Source organism: Delphinapterus leucas, chromosome 4 (assembly GCF_059928025.1).
Source record: "Delphinapterus leucas isolate spDelLeu-1000000601 "Yukka" chromosome 4, BTC_Dleu_Yukka2, whole genome shotgun sequence".
Lineage (NCBI taxonomy): Eukaryota > Metazoa > Chordata > Mammalia > Artiodactyla > Monodontidae > Delphinapterus > Delphinapterus leucas.
The window spans coordinates 66,373,852-66,398,019 of record NC_143132.1 but is presented as its reverse complement, the minus strand read 5'-3'; the positions used below and the strand labels follow the sequence as shown (position 1 = coordinate 66,398,019).

The 24,168-nt window shown below is 38.2% G+C and overlaps 1 protein-coding gene across 3 annotated transcripts; it reads left to right on the top strand.

Annotated features, from left to right (window-relative positions):
- The first annotated feature begins 1,267 nt into the window (after positions 1-1,267).
- On the top strand, positions 1,268-23,291 carry LRRC58 (leucine rich repeat containing 58). Of its 3 annotated transcripts, XM_089910581.1 has the most exons (5): positions 1,268-1,955; positions 2,187-2,261; positions 12,617-12,745; positions 14,126-14,403; positions 17,532-23,291. In XM_089910581.1, exons 1-5 carry the CDS (start codon positions 1,456-1,458, stop codon positions 17,738-17,740), a joined length of 1,191 nt encoding a protein of 396 aa, XP_089766707.1. In that variant the 5' UTR covers positions 1,268-1,455; the 3' UTR covers positions 17,741-23,291. The 3 variants fall into 3 exon arrangements, with proteins under 3 accessions (XP_089766707.1, XP_022418001.1, XP_022418069.1); XM_022562361.3 differs by lacking the exon at positions 2,187-2,261 and having other exon boundaries at positions 1,270-1,955; XM_022562293.2 differs by lacking the exons at positions 2,187-2,261; positions 12,617-12,745.
- The last annotated feature ends 877 nt before the right edge of the window (positions 23,292-24,168 follow it).

Sequence of the window (24,168 nt, the reverse complement as noted above, 5' to 3'; positions counted from 1 at the left end):
TAAAACTGTATTACTTTACACATTTGCAATTTTCACATATTAGGTTCCTGCCAGAATGTAATCTTGATCCAAAATAAGGAAGGTCTCATTTTTAAAAGGGCCCTTTCAAAACAGGCTTCAAATTCAGGACACTCCAGCGGTTTTAAAAACATTCCATCCCTGGTTTAAACTCACAATGTGTAACCTCCCACAGCTATAACTCAATCAGAAATTAAGGTGACGTTTGGCAGGGGGTGGGGGGCGGTAAGAAGCATAAAGTTTCTCACACTAACTGGAAAGAAAAAAGTTACTTTATCCTCCTTTTTAGGAAGAAAGCAATTTAATGGCATCGGTTATACACAATCTTTTAACGTTTTTGTGCATGACTTTGTAAAAAATACGCTGAATATTTTCATTTCTATTAATGACTTTTCAAAATTATAAAAAGTAATTTCAGAAAAGACTGAATTTAGGGCAAGGCAAAAAATATGTTAATTAGAAGTACTGAGTTAAAGCCAGAGTGTGGATTTTCCCAGTTACATTGTAGTTTTAACCTAAACTAAAATCTCAATGCTTTCTGCCTTCTTAAACTGATCAATTAATCTGAGCTATCTCAAATTAACGAAAACTTCTCCATGGCCCCCAAATTCATTTCTAGCCACTAAAACAAACCTAAAAACCACAGAAGTGCTTCTACAGCTAAAATGGCGAAACGTCCTTATTTGACACCTCCTTTTAAAACGGTTTTTTAAAAAAAAAATGCTGTAGGGCAAGCAGGGCAACGATTATCCATATTTTATGGATGGAGAAACTGAAATCAAATCCCATATCCGAGGAAACAAGGCTATTTAACAGCTGAACCCGAGGTAAGATCCAAGAGTTCTGATTTCTAGTCCAGCTGCCTTCGCACTTCAAAGTCGGCTTGGTTAATCCCGGGACTTGAAATTCCTGGGGCTTGCTGTCATGGAGCTGAATCACCACTAAATTCCTGTGTTCTTGCTTAATCCCTCAGACCAGGGGCCCCACTCCTAAACTGGAAACCAAGAGGGCGGGGCACCGTGACGCGCGAATCCTCAAAGCCAAATAGCAAAACTGTCCTCGGGCTGTTTACCGAGGCGGTCCTGGACTCCGGGGACAGGTCACCAGACTCCAGCGACCAAAATCCGCGGCTGCCCAAACCCGGCCGCGTTCAGAGGGTAACTGGGAGCCGCCTGGTCTCCGCCCCCGCCGGAAGCCCGGTCCGCGCCGCGGGCCGCGTGAGGCGGAGCCCTGCCCCCGAGCGGCGCAGCCCGGCCCCCGAGCGGCGCGCGCACCCCGCCGCCTCGCGTCGCGTGACTCGGCGGGGGCGCGCGGGCTTAGCGCGCGCTCGTCCGCCCGCCCACCCGCGCCACTTCCGACGCAGCGCTTGGTTCAGGTTCCGGGGCGCCGCGGAGCTCCCGGCCTGTGGGTAGCGCGCGGCGCTCTGCGGCGGCCGGGATGGAGGAGGCCGGAGCGGTGGTGGCCACGGCCGGGGAGTCCGAACTGAACTTGTCACGCCTCAGCGTGTCCCCCGAGACCCTGGAGTCGGAGCTGGAGGCGCGGGGCGAGGAGCGGCGCGGCGCGCGGGAGGCGCTGCTGCGGCTGCTGCTGCCACACAACCGTCTGGTGTCGCTGCCGCGGGCGCTGGGCAGCGGCTTTCCGCACCTCCAACTGTTGGACGTGAGCGGCAACGCGCTGACCGCGTTGGGGCCGGAGCTGCTGGCGCTGCGAGGCCTGCGCACGCTACTGGCCAAGAACAACCGGCTCGGCGGGCCCGGCTCGCTGCCCAAGGGCCTGGCTCAGTCGCCGCTCTGCCGCAGCCTCCACGTGCTCAACCTTAGCGGGAACTGCTTCCAAGAGGTTCCAGCTTCGCTGCTGGACCTGCGCGCGCTGCACACCCTCAGCCTCGGTGGCAACCAGCTTCAGAACATCCCAGCCGAGATCGAGAACTTGAGGAGGTGAGCGGGTGCCTGCCTGAGAGTAGGGAGGCCCGGGGCGGTGTCCGGGAGCCCCGGGGCCCCGCGCCAGGTCTTGGGGCGCCGTTCGGTTGTCACGTACCTGTCTTAGTCTAGGCTCTTCTTCAACTCTTTGGCTGTGAGTATTGCCCTGCCAACTCAGGGAGTTGTAGTGAAGATCTAATAAGATCGTGGTCGTGACAGCATTTGGTTTGTTGTGTTTGCCCTGTGCAGATCTTCCAGGCAGTTTTTCTGTCGTCTTCTGGGGTCTGGGGGAGTGATCCCAACTGAGTACATACTCAAACAAATGTAAGTCTGAGGTTGCCTCTTACAACCTTGCTCCGAAGGTTCCTTCCTTGCTCCGAAGTCTTGGGTGGTTTTCCATGCCTGTAGATCAAATTTATGCCTTGTAGCGTGACAGACAAGGTACTCCGATCTGATCCTTGCTTTCCACTACATTTCCTGCTCCATCTTCTCTGTAGCGATACCAGCAAAACTATTTGTGGAATTCACTGAGCTGTGCACTTTACTGGCACCTTATAAGCACTGACTAAATATGTGTTGAATGGATACAATGCCTCTGTGTTGCTGTTCCCTTTGTCTGGAATGTTGCTTGCATCTGGCAAACTCGTGTTCATCCTTCAAAACCTGTTTTGAGTGTCATTTCTTTGTTTCCTTTCTTTACTGCTTCTTGGACAACAGTTAGTTATTGCCTAAACTGTACTTCTTCTGTACCTCCTTCACCCTGCCATTGCACTTATTGATTATAATTATTGCCTACAGATCTGCCTCATCTACTAGATTGTTCGGTAAATATATGTTGAATTAAATGGAAGAAGGAAGCAGAGAAGCAGGGTAACAAAAGTCCCCTAAAGGTGCCCTGCAGGGGAGTGAGAAATAAAGTAAGAGCAAGTGTATTGTCCAAAGTGAAAAAAAAGAATCTTCTATCTGTAAAATATTTTCACATCCTTTATTGAATTTTCTGAGATAACAGAATATTAGAGCTGAAAGGGACCTCAGAGTTAAGTGTAGTGAAAAGAACATTGACCTGAGAATAAGAGCAAAGGAAACCATAAACAAGACAAAAAGACAACGCTCAGAATGGGAGAAAATATTTGCAAATGAAGCAACTGACAGAGGATTAATCTCCAAAATTTACAAGCAGCTTATGCAGCTCAATATCAAAAAAACAAACAACCCAATCAAAAAATGGGCAGAAGACCTAAATAGACATTTCTCCAAAGAAGATATACAGATTGCCAACAAACACATGAAAGAACGCTCAACATCATTAATCATTAGAGAAATGCAAATCAAAACTACAATGAGATATCATCTCACACAGGTCAGAATGGCCATCATCAAAAAATCTACAAACAGTAAATGCTGGAGAGGGTGTGGAGAAAGGGGAACCCTCTTGCACTGTTGGTGGGAATGCAAATTGATACAGCCACTATGGAGAACAGTATGGAGGGTCCTTAAAAAACTAAAAATAGAACTATTATAAGACCCAGCATTCCCACTACTGGGCGTATACCCTGAGAAAACCATAATTCAAAAAGAGTCATGTACCAAAATGTTCATTGCAGCTCTGTTTACAATAGCCAGGACATGGAAGCAACCTAAGTGTCCATCAACATATAAATGGATAAAGAAGATGTGGCACATATATACAATGGAATATTACTCAGCCATAAAAAGAAACGAATTGAGTTATTTGTAATGAGGTGGATGGACCTAGAGTCTGTCATACAGAGTGAAGTAAGTTAGAAATAGAAAACAAATACCGTATGCTAACACATATATATGGAATCTAAAAAAAAAAAAAAAGGTCTTGAAGAACCTAGGGGCAAGACGGGATTAAAGACACAGACCTACTAGAGAATGGACTTGAGGATATGGGGAGGGGAAGGGTAAGCTGTGACAAAGTGAGAGAGTGACATGGACATATATACACTACCAAACGTAAAATAGATAGCAAGTGGGAAGCAGCCACATAGCACAGGGAGATCAGCTCCGTGCTTTGTGACCACCTAGAGGGGTGGGATAGGGAGGGTGGGAGGGAGGGAGACGCAAGAGGGAAGAGATATGGGAACATATGTATATGTATAACTGATTCACTTTGTTATAAAGCAGAAACTAACACTAACATACCATTTTAAAGCAATTATACTCCAATAAAGATGTTAAAAAAAAAAGTAATGAGCCTAAATCTATGCTTGACATGTAATAAGCACTAAATAAATGTTTATTATTGTTAAAAAAAAAAAAAAAAAACTCTTGGTGTCCCAGCCTTATGCAAGTCACTTTAACATATCCTGACTACAGCTTCCTAATCAGCTAAATGAGGCATTTGGACAAGATGTCCCTTTGTTTACTCACCAACAGATTTTTATTGAGTACCTACCCAGTGTCAGGCACTGTCCTAGGTGCTGGGGTGGGGATACAGTGGTGAACAGGATCCTGCCCTCATGGAGCATTCTAACAGAGGAGACATTAAACACCTGTTAACTTCATTATTTAATTACAGTTGTTATAAGTTCTGTGAAGAAGTACAGAGTGCCTTGAAACAAAGTAACTTAGTTTGGTCTTTGAGCAAGTAACATTTAAATTGAGCTTTTAAAGGAAGAGTAAGAATTAACCAGGAGAGGGTGGGATGGGATCAGTCCAGACTGAAGGAACAGCATGCATGAAAACCCAGAGACAAGAAGGACTGAAGGCCAAAATTTTGAAAGGAGGACATTGTACTAGAGCATAGTGAGGAAGTGACCAACAGGGAAAGTGGCAAATATAAATTTGGACCAGATCCCAGGCCATGTCATATCTTGAAGGCCATGGTAAAGCTTGAATTTTATTCTAAGTACGCATGGAAGAGTTTTTAAAAAGCACATCTGTCTTGTTGCTGTGCAAGAATGGAGCGGGGAGCAGGTGGAGAGATGAGAAGACATTTTGAAGGCTGGATGGAAGGAGGCTATTCTAGTAGAATGAGAGATGATGGTAGCTTATACCAGGGTGATGCTAGGAGAGATAGAAATATTGTTAGAAGGGTTGGAGAGAGATTTAGATGTAAAATTGTCAAGCCTTAGTTCCTTCTAATTTTGATGTTAATTCCAGCATTCTCATTTGAATTTTTTTAATATACTAAGAAAAACTTAGAGCAAATATTACCATCACATGGGGAGAAAGGTAGGTAAAAATCCCATTTATTGAATCCTTACAATGCAGTAAGCCCTGTGGTGGGTCCTCTAAATATGCTTTTTAATTTTCACAATGACTCTGTGACATGAGAAGAAGAAACTGAAGCCCTAAGAAGTAAAGTCTTAAGATCACAAAGCCAATGAGTGGTAGAACTGGATTTGACCTTTGGATCAAACTGGATCTCTGACTTCAAACCCATGAATTTTCCACAGTGACAGAGTAAGGGCTAGAACCTAATTCTTCTGACTTCTGTTCTGTTGAATATGTGATCAGGAGGATTGGCTAAAGCCATTTTCCTGATTGACCTGATTTTCTGGGCTGTTTACTGTGGTTTTTGGTCATTGTACCTTTGTCTCCAATTGTATGTAGGCTCTTTTATGTCATTGTTTTCATTCTTCAGTTGTCTGCTCTATTTCTCTTTACTGATAAGAATCAGTAAAGGTTTAGGTTATGTGCTCCAAATATAAACTCTAGTTGAATGTAGGCTGAAAGGGTCATGTAGGAATATACTCTTAGAAGTAGAGACAGCCTAGGCAATTGGCCTGAGTCACACCCCCTTCTTTTTACAGATGAAGATACTGAGATTTAGTATCAGTGACTTGCTTGAGGCCAGATAGCGACAGGGAGATTCATGTGCTTCAACCCTCAAAGGCTGCTTACTATTTACTACTTACTACTAAAATAATACATTAAAGCTTCAAAAATGTAGAGGTAGAGGTTCAGTTACTCAAACCCTAAGGTACCTGCCCAAGAACACCATCTTCTCTTAGAATATACGTGGACTCCCTAGACCTCATTGGTAACATTGATGTATATTGTTTACTATGCCATGTTGCTTTTAAAACCAAGTGAGGTGTTTTCTGGGCATTTGGAATCTATCTACCCTCTTTAACGGAAGTTTAAAAAATAATGCAGAGTATATAATCCATATAGAGGTCCCCTTTCTTCCCCACCCTCCATCCTTCCAGGAGGGAATAACCAATAAATACTCCTAGCTTAATTGGTGTATTTGAGCCTCCAGATTTAGCAGGGTATTTTCATGTATATTTTCTGTATTCTGTTGATCCTTTTCCCTGGTGATAAAATTTTTGAAAAGTGGTTTTTGAAAGATGATTTTAAAGTATAACAAATAAGTAGATGGTGAAAATCTTACTTTTATGATTAACTTCATTCCCCTGGAGTAAATTAGGCTCAGTGTGAATCATGAGGTTGTGGGTGTAGATTCTTTCCATCAAAATATGAGGTTCTTCTTCAACAAGTAGGTATAATAACTTGCTAGTAGATGGACAAACTTGGTTTTGTCTTACAGTGTTGGAAAAGTAGGTGTAATTCATATTTTGACCTGTTTCTTTTTCTGAACTCTTAACTTTTATTCCTCTCAACTAGCTCAGACATTAACTAAGGAAGAGCTTAATAACTTATCACCCAACGGGTAATAGACTTTGTTAAAGAAAACAAAAGCTCCAGGATTCTTTGGCATCCAGGATGCTAGACACTGGGAGAGTAGGTTTGAGCACAAGTGAGTTTCGTTGGCTCCATTCCCCACAGTCTTTTCTTCTCAGGTAAGAAAAGATTTCCTTCCTTTTTCTGTTCATGATGCCTCTTTCACTGTCTGCCTGATGTGGTTTTAGAAATTAAAGATATGAGAATTGTGATGGAAATAAAAGCTAAATATTAATGTCCTGGACTGTTTTGAAGCTAGTGTGCTTCAAAGTAAGTTGATATCTTACAAAAGAGACGACTCAACCAGATGATAAATAGAATGCAGCAGTAAAGTTTAAATAAAAACTCTTTTCCCCATTTAGAGTCATATTGAGTTTTTTTCTGGCTCTCAATTCTTCCTTCTGACTTCTTTCAATGCCTTAGTCTGGGGCAAGAACCAAGAGATGATTCCTCCATTTGTGCTTCTACTTTTGAACATATAATGGACTTTAAAATCCTGTAGTGAGTATATTTGAAAATGATTTAGTATGGGGATGCTGTCTCAAGAAAACTACTTTCTTTATCCACAGACGTATGGTTCTTATCTTTCTGTGTTTCTCTTATTTTCTATTTTCTGCCTCTTTAGGTACAAACCTGTCTCACTTTAATTCCATCTCCCTTTAACCAATCATAACATGGGACTAATGTATATGTATATTTTTGTTATATTGAATGTCATTTTTGTTTGGGTGGAGAAGCAAAACATTTCCTACTTACACCTGTGATTAAGTTGATTGGCACTAAGTGGACCCTAGTGTATTTTTCCAGTGGGTCACTGGCCCTTCCTATAGGAAACGTACCCACTTCAGTATCCCTAAGGATTGGAGAGGTGAGATACTTTTCAGGAAACAAATTTAAGGTTGGTCTGTTAACCTTAGACAAAAAAGAAAGGAAGAATTCTTCTCTAAATTTTGTGAATGATTTTCATGTTTTTTGTATTTGTCAAACATCAAAAGAATAGAATTGTTTCACGTCTGATTAACAGAGGTGTAATTTTGACAAATACAAGAACTTTTCAACACTACGGTTTTGCTTTAAATTCAACAATAGTTTCATTTCTCCGTATAGAAAAGCGTGTTTGGAAACAGCTGAGTGTGTTTTAGAAATTTAATTCCCACAAATCATTGAAAGGCTTTAAGTCCAAGAACTTTGGAAATTATTTGAGTTTCAAAGTGGTACATAAGCCTGAAAATGTAAATTTAATATGCTGGTTGTATACTCTAATTAATGATACCCATCAGCTGCAAAAGAGATTTATATGGTCTTGAAGTCATGAACTTGGTTATATTTTAGAACATCAGATCTTTCTCTGCCAAAGTCGCAGTAACAACTAAGGTTGGGCATCCTTTCTGTCTGTTTACCTCCCCACCAACTCCAAAACACTGAGAGAAGACATTGAGTAGTGACTGACCACCAGACACTAATTTCTCTTGGTTCCTGACTTACCCATATAGGAAGGGCAGTATTTATATTTGCTCTCAGACTCACTCTTCCCTTTCATCACTTTCTTTACTTTTCTCCCTCACTAGACTAAATTGCAAGTTGTTATGTAACTGTTGAATCCTTTATAAAAGAACTTCCAAGTTTGCTAAAAATTTTTCCCAACTGTCTCATTAAAATTGTTTTTTTTCCAGAGAAGTTTCTGTTTTGGACTCCACATATTCTTTTCTACTCTATTCTATTCTATTCTAGTAGCTCTCATCATTGAAAAATAGAAATTTCTCAGTAACTGAGCAGTAACTTATAATCTGTAAGCTCAAAAAATCCTGCCTAGGAACCTTTTTCACCAGTGTTTAAACACTTATATGTAGGGGAATTCAGTTTTGCATCCAGACCATTGATTTTTGCCACAAGGTAATCCTTAAAGGAGAAAAAAATAGCCTATCAGGGTTAAGTGTTCTGCTTACTTTTACTGAGCATTGTAAATCTAAAGAGAGAAATGCAGTCTTGAAAAGACTTACACAATAAGAAATAGCATTAATATATTTTTATTTTTTTTCATTAATATATTTTTAGAATGACAAAACTTCAGATTCAAACTGGCTTTTTGAATCACCACACATCAAGGAAGGCTGAGATTATGAAATACAGATAAGAAAGTCAACAAATGGAAGAAATTGTATCTGAGAAACTATGTATAAAGGCCATCTGTAAAGGACTTTAAAATAAGTTTGTTTCCTAACTTCAGAGAGATAAAGGAGGGAACTTCATCAGTGAAAGAAGAATAAGAAGTTTTAAAACTGACAACTATGAAAACCCCAATCGGAATTTCTAGAAATAAAAATACATAATTAGGAACTCGGTGGGCTGAATGGTAGACTGGAGTCAGCTAATGCATAGTGAATCAGTAAGCTAAAAGATCTTACTGAGGCATTCTGGAATGCAGCACAAAAAAATAAAGAAACGGAACGTATGAAAGAAATGTTAAGAGGAATGGAAAATAGACTCTGAAGTTCAAAGTGCTGTTTGCTAGGAATTCCAGAAAGAGAATAGAGAGAATGTAGGAAAGGCAATGCCAGAAGTAATAGTAGCTGAGAATTTCCCACGATTAAAGAAAGAGAGCACTCTGAACTGGTATCTTGACACATCATAATAAAACTGTAGAACAAGAAGGATAAAGAAAAAAGACCCTAAAAATTCCTAATAAGAAAAAAAACAGATTACCTACAAAGGAATATGGGCTGTAATAAGATAGTAGAACAGTATCTTCCTCCTGGTAAGGAAAAGTAACTGTCAACCTAGAATTTTATGCCCAGCCAAGCTATTACTCAGGTGTGAAGGGAAAAAATAAGAACATCAGAGACAAAGGACTCAAACATTAACAACTGTGAGTCCTTACTGAAAGGACTTCTACAGGCTGTACTCGAAGAAAAATGAACTTTAAAAGAAATAGCAAGTGCCCAGAACAGTGGTGAGCAGAGAAATTGGTAAAACATATTGATGACTGAGTAATTATTGATTGGGAATAAATAAATTTAAATTTATTTTCAAATCAAGGTAGAACTAATCCTGGATGATGATATGAAGATGACAGAGAAGTGAGCATGGTTGTATATTGGGGAGTGAGAGGGAGAGCAAAGGAAATTGAAGGGGCGACTACTAGCAAAATACATGTAGCATGTGCAATTCAAAATAATGGAGTGGGACAAAAGGAAACTTGATGAACACAGCAGAAGGCAGACAGAAGAGAAAAAGATATTGAGATATACCATGGTAAAGAAAACACAAGTGCAAATATATCAGCAATCAGGTTGTGCACTGTTTACAAGAGTTACACTTGAAATAGAAATACCCCAATATGTTTAAAGTTAAGGTGTAGAAAAAGCTGTACGAAGCGAATCTCTATCATTTCATACCTAGACTCAACTGCCTTAGGCTCCAGTCTGGTCTTCCTGCTTCCACTCCTCCCATTGCACTCGCCTGTCCCTGCCACTTCTCCTGCTGTTTTTCAAACAATAACCAAAGTGATCCTTCTAAAGTGTAAGTCAAGTTACACAACTGACCTTTGTTCAAACCCCTTCTACCTAGGATAAATTCAGAATCCTTGCTAAGCCCTGAAGGGCCCTCTGTGATCTGGCTTTCCCAGGCTACCTTTCTGACTTCTCTGACCACCACTCTCCCCACCTCTGTCACCCTGATGTACCCACACTGGCTGTGTTGCTCTTTCACAGCACACCAAGCTTTTTTCCACTGCAGGGATTTGTACGCACTCAGTCATTCCATTCAGATCACTGTTAAAGTGTCATCTCCTAAGAGAAACCTTTTCTGACCACCCTATCTACAGTATCACTTCCGTCAACATCTGATTACCTGTTTTCCTTTGTAGCACTTAAAGCTGTCTGGCGTAATATATATACATTCATTGACTTACTGTCTCTCACTAAAATGTAGGCTTCTTAAGGTCAAGAACTTGGTCTTATTTACATTATATTCCCTGGAATAGTGCCTGGCACATGGTCCGTGCCTAGTTCATATTTATTGACTATATGATATATAGTAATGTTATTCAATTTTAAAGAAGAGGAAACTGGGGCATAATGAGATTTAGTAATGGGCCCAAGTTCTCGTACTGGTAAATGGTGGAGCTAGGATTAAATAAATACTAACAAAAACAGGTAGGCAGTATTGATAATCAGAGGCGATAGATTTTACGGCAAAATGGATTAGAAGGAAGAATGAGAAATGCTTCATGTGAATTAAGGAACGATGCAACAAGAAGTTTTAACCATCATGAACCTGAATGTATCTTCAATATAGCTTCCATATTTTGAGGAGAAAGAGAGCAAAAATTGACAGAACTATAAAGGGAAAACCATGGTTCAGGTAGGAAACTAACCACCAGAGTAAGAAGGTGAAATAATGAGACACTATAAAAAATTTGAATTGCACAGCTAACAGGCTCAATCCTAATAACTACACATTCTTTTTACACATATAAAATGTGGACAAAAATAGACCATGCTCTAGACCACAGAGGAACAAGGTTATGCAGAACATATGTTTAACAACAACAAAGCTCTCAACAAGCTAAGAGAAAGCCATATAACCCATGAGAAAAATGGGTAAAGGATAGAAACGCAATTCTCTAAAGATGTACGAATGGTCAAAACATAAAAAGATGCTAAACGTCACTAATAATTAGAGATTACTAGTACAGAATGGTATCATTTTTCACACCAGCTAAATAGTAAAAAGTAGAATAAAAACGTTAAAGCAGGTGATGATATTAAGTGTTGGCAGGGCTGTAGGGTAAGGAGTGCTCTTAAATGCTAATTGTGGATTGTAATTAGCTATAACTGCAGGGTAATTTGGCTTTTTCTTTTAACATTACAGCTTGTACCCTAAAATCTGCCACTTCTCAGGCCCTTCCCCTGGAACTCTGATTTACTGGATCTGAGCAGGGCCTAGATTTTGTAGCTTTAAAAGTATCCCAATTAATTCTTATCCTGGAAGTTTGGGTAACAGTTTAGTAGGCTGTTTTTCCCTACATTTAAAGGTGTCTTAAAAGAATGATAATGTCTACTGAGCAGATTTAACAGGAAGACAAAAGTAACATAGTTATGGGAAAGATCTATATGTATACATTTCATTGATATTTATATAGTAAGAACTGATTCTGCCACCCCCACCCATCAACTGAAAAAATCTTTTGGAGAGAGTCTTTCTACAGTCATCACCACAAGGAGTAGCAGTACATTTTGGTGCAATATATGCTATGTCTAAAATGTTGTTAACTTATTATTAGAAAACAGGATAATTATCTAGAGCTTTAATTTCATAATCGTGGTCAGTTTTACATAATTTAGTTAGCCTCCTGAAGACTGCATTTGCCATAATAAGAGCAAAGAAGAAACATAAACTTCAGCTGTGTTTTTCCACTCCTCAAAAAAAAAAGCTAGTGGTTTTCCCCTTCCCATTGCCTAGTAATGCATTGAATCCAAACCCACCAGCGTGAATACAGGGCTCCTGTAATTTGGCCTTTATCCAGCTGTATCTCTGGGTTCCTCAACATGAATTCTCTTCTTATGTGTTAAAAGGTATACTCATTATCCCATAAAAACCCTTCTTCCGACCTGAAGGTCCTCTTTCCTCCTACCCTAAATGGGCTAAATTCATAGTCCAGCTGAAATCACAACACTTTTGGGAGCCTTTCCAATCAGAACTAATGTCTCTTTTTTTTATTTCTCTACTTTTTAAACTCCTATATCATTTATGGATTGTTCTGCTTATTTTGGTATTTTAATCATGTTATGCTTATTTGGGATCTTGTTTTGCATTTAATTATAAATGTGGTGTGTCTTGTCTGCTTACCTATAATATAAGCTCCCTGAAGATTGCATTATTCTTCCAGAGACCGTATAGCACATAGAAAGCCTGAGTAAAACATTTGCGGAATGAATAAACGATATATGTTCATTGTAATAAAGATAATGGGGTACTTGTTCAAATTTTGGTTTTTTTGTTTTTTTCATTTATTTTTGCAGTTTAGAGTGTTTATATCTTGGAGGAAACTTCATCAAAGAAATCCCGCCAGAATTAGGAAATTTACCTTCTCTAAATTACTTGGTATTATGTGACAACAAAATCCAAAGTGTGCCTCCTCAGCTTTCACAGTGAGTATTTTCAGGCAGTTTATGTACACACAGAGATACATGCTTAGGAATTATCATCCTGCATTCACCCACATGATTTGTATGTGGAAAAGAATTAAGTGTTCTCAAAGTAGATGATACATGAGAATGAAAGTTCTGAGGTGTGTTATGAGTTGGGTGGCTTATTTTTAATTTTACTTTTAAATGCTCTGATATATTCCTCAAAATCATTGAGCCTCTTTTCTTTTTTTTTATTATCTTTTTAAAATTTTATTGACGTATAGTTGATTTACAATGTTGTATTAATTTCTGCTGTACAGTAAAGTGATTCAGTTATACATACATATTTTTTCATATTCTATTCTGTTATGGTTTATCACAGAATATTGAATATAGCTCCCTGTGCTATACAGTATGACTTTGTTGTTTATCCATCCTATATATAATAGTTTGCATCTGCTAATCCCAAACTCCCAATCCTTCCCTCCCTCACCCCTCCTTCCCCTTGGCAACCAGAAGTCTGTTCTCTGTCTGTGAGTCTGTTTCTGTTTTGTAGATAGGTTCATTTGTGTCCTACTTTAGATTCCACATATAAGTGATATCATATGGTGTTTGTCTTTCTGTTTGTCTTACTTCACTTAGTATGATAATGTCCAGGTCCATCCATGTTGCTGCAAATGGCATTATTTCATTCTTTTATAGGGCTGAGTAGTATTCCATTGTGTATATATACCACATCTTCTTTATCCAGTCATCTGTTGATGGACATTTAGGTTGTTTCCATGTCTTGGCTATTGCAAATAGTGCTACTGTGAACGTAGAGGTGCATGTATCTTTTTGAATTATAGTTTTGTCTGAATATATGTTCAGGAGTGTGATTGTTGGATCATATGGCAACTCTATTTTTAGTTTTTTGAGGAACCTCCATACTGTTTTCCATAGTTGTTGAGCCTCTTTTCTGTAATCAAAAATAGAGTATTACTTTGGCATAGATTCCCCAAGGTTTTATGGGATTTTATTGATTTATATTTGATATGAAGCATTCCTATCCTAATGAGATAATGTGAAGGATCTTTATTCCTGTTGCATTTGAAATCTTTCCTTTTTTAGGTATCTGAATGATAAAGCATGCCAAAAAAAAACCCCTTTAAATCTAGCATTTAAATCAGCTAACACATCAGAATACTCTAAGTATTTTAAGCTCTCTAAGATTCCATGGGCAAAAGTCCTTCATGACATATACAAGTATGGGCTCTAATTTAGTTTCAGCACCTTTTAATTTTACTTCCATTGACCTTAATCTTAATTGCTTATTCTTGCGAGGAAATTGAGTCCTTCCCTTAACTTTCTGAGTAGTTTTCTTGCTTATGGTGGTTGATTTTTGTATTGCATTCATTCTAGGTTGCATTCACTTCGTTCCCTCAGTCTTCACAATAACTTGCTGACATACCTGCCTCGAGAGATCCTCAACCTTATTCATTTGGAAGAATTGAGTTTGCGAGGAAATCCATTGGTTGTTCGTTTTGTTAGAGATTTAACGTATGATCCTCCAACTCTCCTGGAGTTAGCTGCACGGACCATTAAAATTCGAAATATTTCCTATACTCCCTATGATCTTCCTGGGAATCTTCTTAGATACTTGAGTTTAGCCAGCAATTGCCCAAACCCAAAGTGTGGAGGTAAGTTAATTCAGTGTCCTTGTTTCCCATTCATTTAGTTACTTTTAAATTAATGATCTAAATGTTGTTTTAATTAGCTGTCTTCTTTCAGAGAAAGGCAGTTTGTTTGTTTGCCTTATTTCACCCTTTTACCAGAAAGTAAGACATTTCACCCTCTCTGGATTCCTTCCTTCCTTCCTTCCTTCCTTCCTTCCTTCCTTCCTTCCTTCCTCCCCCCCTCCTCCTTCCTCCCTCCCTCCCTCCCTCCCTCCCTCCCTCCCTCCCTCCCTCCCTCCTTCCTCCCTCCCTCCTTCCTTCCCTCCCTCCTTTTCTTATTTCTTTCCTTATTTCTTCTTTTCATGGTACTTCAGATTTCATACACAGGGAAAATACCCAGAAAGTCTCATCTTTCTTGGAACTGTCATAGGATAAGGTAAATTGGTAACATGAGAGGAAACAGAAAGCATAAACAGTTCTAATTGCTTTAGAAGAGTCTCTAAAATGTTTGGCCACCTTTCATATTTATTCGAAGGACATTTTCTTAGACTCACCATTCTGAGTATCAGGTACCTTTATAGAGTACAATTCAAGGTGTACGAGAATAGGCTGAATGTGTGCCAGTTTCAGAATGTACCCTGGAATTCTCTATTCTTTTAAATCCATGCTTCAAAATTTCTTGAGCTTAGAGCATTTAGAGAGAACTAAACAAATAGTATAATGTAAGACAGTGTAAAGTAGGAATCCAAAATACTGTTGGAAACCAGAGGAGGGAGAGAGCACATTTATTAGATCAAGAAAAGATGAGACAATTCTTGAAGTATGAGTTGAATTTTGATATGGTTTGATTGAGGATAGAAAACTTTTCAGATGGAGAGAGTAAAGTTGGAAACAAAACAATATGGGGCAGAATGTTGGATGAGTAATAATTTGGTTCAAATGTACAGTTAAGGGAGTAATGAGAGAAGAGTAAAAGATACATTGAGGCCAGATTGTGAAGGGCCTGAAGTGCCAGTGTGTGGAGGGGAGTTGGTGAATGATAGCAGGTCATTTTATTTTGGCTCTCTCATAAAAGACTACTTTTTTAAAAATCCAATTTAATGGGGGTACAGAAAGGTTTTTATTATTGTAGGATAATTGTAGGTGCCAGGGAAATGCTGCATAAATACGATCAGAGCCAGCTGAGGTTTTCCCCAGATGTCCCGTCAGGCCTTGAAAACAGTTATAATGTTAAACAGAGAGAAGGTGATTTAAGTTTCTCAAAGAATATTAAAAGGTAAAAAAGATACTACTAGTTTAAAAAAGAAAAATGACACTACTCTGAGCCATTTCTGGCCACTTACTTTTAGAAGTAGAGACTGCCGTGCCAAGTTAGAAGTGCTTAGATTTTCTCTGTGAACTCTCCTTCTGAAGTTGGCTTTAGCAGTGGCAAGAGACAACACTCACACCAGACCTTCAGGCTTCATAGTCTGTATCTAATCTCTTGGAATCTATCCTTTTCTAGAAATAGACCTCTACAGGAAGTCTCTTTTCTCTCTTAAATGGTTTCTTAATGAGTTCTTTAGTATACTGCCGTGTTATTTGTCTTAGGAACAAAAATACTTTTTAAATTATTAGCTTAAAATTTTGAGATAATATCTGAAGTGAACCATTGACATTTTCCCCCTCAGATTCCCTAGTTACTGAACTCTAAGTTAAACAAAAGTAATTTTCTATTTTGTGAGATATTGCCTTTGTATAGTGTGAGATCTTACAGATGACAAGATAGTATTATACTATTTTAGCTCTTGGTAACTATAATTATTTTATTACTTCCATTTGTTTCAGAAAGCTAACTCATTTGGGGGGATTTATTGTTAATGATTGGCCAGTTTACTGAATCTGTCTACTTTTCTGAATTGTTCAAAGTAACATACCATGAATTTCCCTTTTTAAACTATGAATTATACTTACTACAGGATCAAAAAATTAGAAAGTTAATGGAGAAGTAACAGAAAAAAAATTTAATAGAAAAATTGTTTCTCCTTTGCTTGGACCACATCTTTTTATTTTGGTCCCTTATGTGATATACAGAGTAGTTGGTGCCAGAGGAGTCCTAGGTAGAGTATAAACGTTGAGATTCTTCTCCAGAGAGGTGATGGGACGCAGGGTTCTAGGGGTTCCAGTTATACTGCAACCATTGTGACAGCCTTCATGGGTTAGAGGTGTGCAATGTCTAGTAGGAGGAGCAGCTAGAAGCCCACGAAACAGCAACCTCTGCTTTCCTGTCATCTCTAGCTGTATTTTTATTTAGCTGGAGGACCACAGTTCAGGAGCACTAAATTAGGACTCACAAGAGCTGAATACTAGTTTCAGTTTACTTAGCAATATATAATTGCATGAAAGTCAAGTGAGATCAGTAGTGAAACAGCTTTGAAGCTGTAGATTTAGACCCTGTGGAAATAGGATGGCATTTTGTTACTTTTAATTTTTCCTTCCCAATACATAAAGACAGAGGTACTAAAAGTCGTCTCCTTTCTGCAAATTTTGGGTATAACAACTAATTCTTTAAGATCATTATCAAGACTCTAGGGTAGTACCAAAGAGGGGCTTGGGGGATGGAGAAAGGGCACTTTAGGTATCCTGTAATCTCCATCAACCACTGTCCACCAAGTCACCCAGAGAAAACAAGCCAAGTAAATAGTGTCCTTTTTGTTTGTTTGTTTTTTGTTTTTTGCGGTACGCGGGCCTCTCACTGTTGTGGCCTCTCCCGTTGTGGAGCACAGGCTCCGGATGCGCAGGCTCAGCGGCCATGGCTCACGGACCCAGCCGCTCCACGGCATGTGGGATCTTCCCGGACAGGGGCACGAACCTGTGTCCCCTGCATCGGCAGGCGGACTCTCAACCACTGCGCCACCAGGGAAGCCCAATAGTGTCCTTTTAACGCCAGCTCTCTTTAAGATAAATCTCCTAGCCTTCTCTTTGTAGTCCATCCCTAAGACCTTCCAGTACTTCTATAAACAATTATGGGAGCAGCCACTACCTCTGCTTAAGATTCTCAAAAGAGAAGACTATAAGACATTTCTTCAGAATGCTGGAGATAGGGTTGAAAAAGAAAATGTGGGTCTTTGCTTTGTAATGATTACTTTGTCCTTATTCCTTCTTCTCTCCAGGAGTCTACTTTGATTGCTGTGTCAGACAAATTAAATTTGTGGACTTCTGTGGGAAATACCGTCTCCCCCTGATGCACTACCTGTGTTCACCGGAATGCTCTTCCCCTTGCAGCTCTGCCTCTCACAGCTCCACATCCCAGAGCGAATCTGACTCAGAAGATGAAGCCAGTGTGGCTGCACACAGAATGCAGAAAGTTCTTCTTGGTTGAAAAGGGAAGCAGGGCGGTGTGAAACACTAAAAGACTGAGCAGAGGTGGTTAGAAAAGAGAATAGACTTGGAAGTTCACTAGAAACCGTACCTTCATCTTAAATGTCCATGACGGAGTTGGAGATGGTGTAAAAGATTTTGTGTTTCTAGCCATTCAGCAGGAATGAGTCCAGTTCCATGTTTGGATTCTTTTAATATAATTCACTCTGAATGGCAGTTTCAGATTTAGCTGATTGTTTGCAGTTTTCACTCAAGTTTTGCATGAATCACACAGCAGAATGGAACATCCTGAAGAGCAGTGCTATAATAAACCATGAGTGTTAACTTGTGATAGTTGATATGAAGATAGAAATGATCAAAGATGTCATTTTTTACCAGAGTTGTCCTTGAGTTTAGGTTGAACACTATACCGTAACAGGACTAGCCCTACATTCTTGTATTGCCCATATGTCTAGATTACAGAGTTATTCAGATAAGCTCACAGATGGTTACATAGGACCTAAACCTTTCTCAGCTACTGACTGGTAAAGTAAGGGATATAACTTTCATGTGGGGTTTTAAAACTCTTCACTTCTGCTCCTTTGTTCTATATGATTGTTGTTACCCTTGTATAATCCAGCAATGACTGTAATAGTGCCTTAATCATAACAAGGATTTAGAAATTTATTCAAGAAATGATACCAGAGCAGCCTATAACCTGACATACTATGCAGGACACTTTAAAATATGCTTTAACGGGACTAGGTAAACAGCTGTATATCTGACATCTGAGCTCATAGCCACCTTAACTTCATTTTTTGTTTAAACAAATCACTTTTATAATTAATGGGAGGCCATGATCTTGATCAGTCTGTTCATCATAAGACAGAATAATAGTTTTGTTTTGTTTTGTTTTTTGCGGTACGCGGGCCTCTCACTGCTGTGGCCTCTCCCATTGCGGAGCACAGGCTCCGGACGCGCAGGCTCAGCGGCCATGGCTCACGGGCCCAGCCACTCCGCGGCGTGTGGGATCTTCCCGGACCGGGGCACGAACCCGTGTCCCCTGCATCAGCAGGCAGACTCTCAACCACTGTGCCACCAGGGAAGCCCAGAATAATAGTTTTTAATGGAAAAATCTGTCAGATTTCTTTTAACAGAAAAGAGATGTAAGATAGGAAACTTCTTTATGTCTTGCGTTAAAGGAGTGGGAAAATGATCTTAAAGGTTTTAGCAGTCCAGTATGACTCCTTTGCCTGTGTGTACTGAACTGTAACTTCCTCTAATTTTAAAGAAAAACTAGAGAAACATTACAAGTGAAATAAAATTGGGCACAGCAGTCACTGTGTTTTTACACAATAGAAAAGTTTCCAAAACAAGTTTAACCATGGAGTAGTTTTTGAAAATAATATATTGATAAAATATTTTAAATGTATTAAATATACCCTTAAAGTACAGCAGAAAAATGGTTTCACAAATTGCCAGTAGAAATGACAAATGTTTACTAACTAGTATGTAGTAAAAATTGAGTAACAGTACAACTGTAAGTTGACATTGTAAAATAAAATACATAGCACACATTAGCAATCGTTAGCTAGCTAATCTGTAATAACGTAATGGTTTGTTGGTAAATACTACCTGTAGAGTAATACAAAGGTCAGAAACACATTGGAACATCAGATGATCTCCCTTCTGACTTCTGGCATTCATGACTGGGGCACACCATTTCCTAAAAGCAAGTTGTATAATAATGATATGTACATATGTTAGGTTTTTGTCACATATATTTTTTATTTTAGAAGAAAATATACTGTAGGATAGTTTGTTTGTTTATTATATGTTAATTCATGAAACATGAGAGTTTCATGACTGCAGTTGTGAAACGCTGCTATAGAGTGAATCCCTTCACTCTGTTGTAATAAGATTCTTTTTTCCTTTTGATCCAGAAATTTTCTGACTGTCTGTAGAAGTAATGTAGTATCTTTCTACTGCCTAGCAAAGTAGTACATGGGTGATTATATCATAAAATGGAAGTAATAAAAAGTCTTTGTTTACTTCTCCATTTGAGCCACAGCAGGCTGTGTATTACAAAATTATAAAAGATAAAAGATGATTTAGGCAGTACCTAAATGACAAAGCCCAAAGTGTTTTGTAAGTAAGTGATTTAGGTAAGATACATAAAATATTTTCATAGAAAATAAATAATGTATTCATAGTAAAATAAATTGATAGGACCAAATTTTTCTGGCTTAAACTCCTCGGTTTACTTCCTAATTAATTACCAGTTTGATCTAAGTAACAGCTTGGGTAATCTTCTAAGAGTTAGTCTTTGTGAAATAAACAGGTAGATATGTAAATAGATGCTTAACCTTGCCAGAAGATACACTGATTGATCTTTTACAGATGTAAATAGATCCAACCAGAAACAGTTTCTAGCCTTTGCTGTGTAATGTAGATATATACATTGTATACAGCAAAATGTCTTTCAACAAAATGTTTGTTATGCTTCTCTATATGTACATTTGAAAATCTCTGATCAGTATGCAGCTCTCTTTGGTGACTTTTACTGAAGTCTACATTTTAGCTGTTAGTTTTATCTTTTTTTAATCTTTGACCTAACCTTTTATAAGAGCTGCTAATAATTTCTAAGCTTTTCCTGAGCTGCTAATAATTTCTAAGCTTTCCCGTTTCTTTTCTCTACCTTCCCTGTTTTCATAACTGGTGACTGTAGAAATTAACCAGAAGTGAGTTACAGTTCCAGAGTCATATAGCTAACTATGTATTTAAATTGAAAGTCTCTCTAGTTGCTGAGTCACTTGTTTGTGTGTAAGTTTTTGATACTGCTCTACTTGGACAATTTTAGTGACCAAAACTTCTGTGGATAAAACTACTTAACCAAAGCATAAATGTGTTTAGAATGGAATTCTTCAGTGCTAATATTTGGAATTGAAATGGATACCTTGAACATTCTTAGTAATCTTTATTCCTAGAATCCAATTCTCTCAGTGTCACCAAACTGAGTCGGTGAAATGGTCCTAGGATTTTAGGAAATAGGAAGATTAGCTACTATAACGTTTTGCTTCCATGGTGCCAGGGATTGGCTGACCTGAGGACAAGCTAGTCAGGGTTCTCAGCATTCTCTGTATTTGTGTAGTAGAGGTAGATCTGAGGGTTACTGTTCATATTTTACTTCTAAATGCTTCCTGGGGGAGTCTCTTACTCTAAAATTCTTGATATTTGGAACTTAAAGTTGACAAATGTAAAAGTAAAGACTTGTATTATAAACTGTACCTCAAACTTGAGAAATTTTTTTACTAATGTAAAGTTAAAAGCAGTCCACACTAGTGCAGGGTAATACTGCAGACCAGTTCTACCAAACATTGTAAATACCAATTTAAACAAAAGAAGACAAGGGAAAGGCTGATGGCTGGAGTGTAAAATGAAATAAATCTTTAAAAACCACAAAAGGCAGGGAAAGAGAAGTCACCAGACACCCAAGGAGATCCCTGAGCCAAGAAAGTTTTTTAAAGTAATACTGAATTGTTTTGAAATTAAGTGGCCCACTAACTACCATCTGAAAGCCTGTTTATCACTAAATTTCTTCAGTTTCTGCTAGTGGGAGATTGTCCACATCCCTCCATAATGAAGGGCTAGCAAATCATTGGATTTTCTTACACCCAGCCTTGCTCTTTCCAAAGGGAGAAAGTAATACCTCATTAACCTGGAATTTGTGGTACACCTTTGGTTAATGTTTACCTTTTCACTATGTAAAAGAGAAAAAATACTAAGCAAATGATTACTGCAAATTAAGTTTGATCTTAAAAAACATTTTAGCAGTAGCTATTTATAAAAAAAAAGTTATTCTAAATAAGACTCTTTGTGGGCAGAACTTTTTATCAGTTATAATATGTATATATAGTATATAAAATTAGTTAAGCTGCATTTATTTAGAAATACCTAATTTTTACCTAAATGACTCCCTTTATTCTCATCCAAAGTAGAGATTTTATTATGACAGTATAACTATCACTCCCCATTTAGTCCAAAATAGTCAGTTTTGAAGTTGTGTTGAGCATTTAACAACAGTAAAGGCTGCTGTATAGGTTTTAGGCAACGTGACCTGGAATTCATAGTTCTGATCCCCGCTGTACAGAAAAGAAGTATTTGACCTTCACTGTTCCTGTATTAAGCACTATACTCTATAACATTAATCGGATGAATTTAATAGCATCCAATTTTGTATTTTATAGTCATGATCTTTTTAAAGGTAGCAGTGCCTTCAGTTGTGCTTTGAAAGTATGTGCCTTAAATCTTCCTCGCTGGAGCCAAAGTTTGGGGAACTATGTCATTTAATAAGTTGTGTGTGACAGCCTCATGACGCTTTGCTTTGAGTTGAAGGAGAATGACTGTGATCCTGAAGGACTCCTTCCACTAAAACTAGACCTAATGTCTCTGAGTCTAGGGCTTTTGGAGAAGGAATCCCAATCATACATACTGTCATAGAAGGATTAGAGTCCCTGAAATAAAATCAGTGAAAAAGTATATTCTCTTTCATATAAAGAAAATATATCTGCTACCACTAAGGGATGACAAGTTCCTAACGAATTCATACTAATAGCATCATATAAAGATATTATTGCCATGAAGCCTAGCACGTTTTGTGCTTTCTTTGTAATACCAGGTTAAAAAGGGGGTATGGTTTAATATTTTTGCATGTAAATATCCCCATTCTTTTTATGTCTCTACTTGGTTCATATTATGTCTCTACTTGGTTCATATTTGCTAAGAATTGATGTAGAAAATAACAGTTCACTAACAACAAACATGACACATTATTGAACGCTCACAGGGTAATATTGATTTGGGTGCTACTAGACTTTTACCTAGCACTTGCTGGTCAGTCTCAGTTTATCGTAAGGGACAGTATTCAATCTAGTTAATATTAAAATTTGCTAGTATGAAGATTATTTATATACCATTATACTAGAAAGCCATGGTTGGAGGGACTATCTGCATTCAACAGAAGTTACTTTCTTCCTTTTGCTGTGAATAAATTGGGTAAAACTCTTTTATTTTCAATTCCAGTTATGGGAAGAAACTGGGGATAAGCTTGACATCACTATTGCTGGCACTACAAAAGCATTACTAAATTGGTTAATTCTTCTGTCTACAACTGGTGTTTTAAGAGAATCCTTTCACTAACTTAAATGGTTGACGATGTGTTACTGAGAAGGATTATTAACCTCAGCAATCACTTTACAACAATGATGGAGCAAATGGTGTGCCTGCAATTGGTGTCTGTTGCATTTCTGAGCCCACTTTGTATTCATGAGAAACAAAAATATAATGGGAGAAATATTTTAACCAGTATTTTAACTTTTTATAAAGTTTGAGACTTTAAAGTATCAACAAAGGATATCAAAAATATATGTACTTTTACTTTAGTCAAATTATTTTTTATTACCTGATTTCTTAATTTTCTGTATTTGCATTCTTGTGACTTAATATCTGTATCTGTAGGTATATATATATATATTTAAAACAATTGTAACAATAAATGTAATTCAGCAGTGTGACTCAATTACATTTTATTTTAGGGACAAGATACAGTTTATTGCATCAAATTTATGTATTACCTTGTAATGGTAAATGCTCTAAAAAGAGTATTTAAGCTACTTCAATTCTATACCTCCTTTTTATCCCCCCAGGACACACAAAAGAATGTGATCTAATATTAACCCTCTGTGTGAACTTTGCCTTATCAAACATTGTGCCTTATTTTATTAAAAGTGTTTTGTTGGAATCTAATTCTGTATTCTGGAAAAGCAAAAGTATTTTAGTTTGAATTGACAAGCATTTACTTTAAAAATCTAAAATCCTTATACTGTTTGGTTTTTGCCTGATTACTTGCTATACCATTGCTCATCTATTCATTGAATTTTTTCAATACATGAATAATACATTAAGCATGTATTAGTATTTATACTCTCTGTGCTAGATGCAAAGGATGAAAGATGAACTAGACCAGATCCTTTCTACCATAGTTCCTTCTGCTTCCACAGTCTTAACAGACTTACGGATGCATACTCTAAAAAAAAATTGGTGAGGTCACGTTGCCACTGAGGGTCAGTTACTTCTTGCATTTAGTCCAGAATCATACAATCTTGGTGCAAAGTAGTATAGTATTAACTGAGCACGTTGATATTGCAGTACTTAATTAGTGCCATTATTTTGGTGACCCTAGAACACTTGACATATTTCTAGATTCCAGAATTTGGAAGAATATCATGGTTGGTTATAAGTTGAGGTAAACAGAGTGGGTAGGAAAGACACACTCTGCAAAACAGCCGATGTTTCAGAATTGCTGAAATGGAAAAAGCTCAGCACTTCCCTGGTTGGTATATAGGAAGTCCTCTTGGTGAAGATGGGCTCAGAAATTTGAGGGCACAAGAG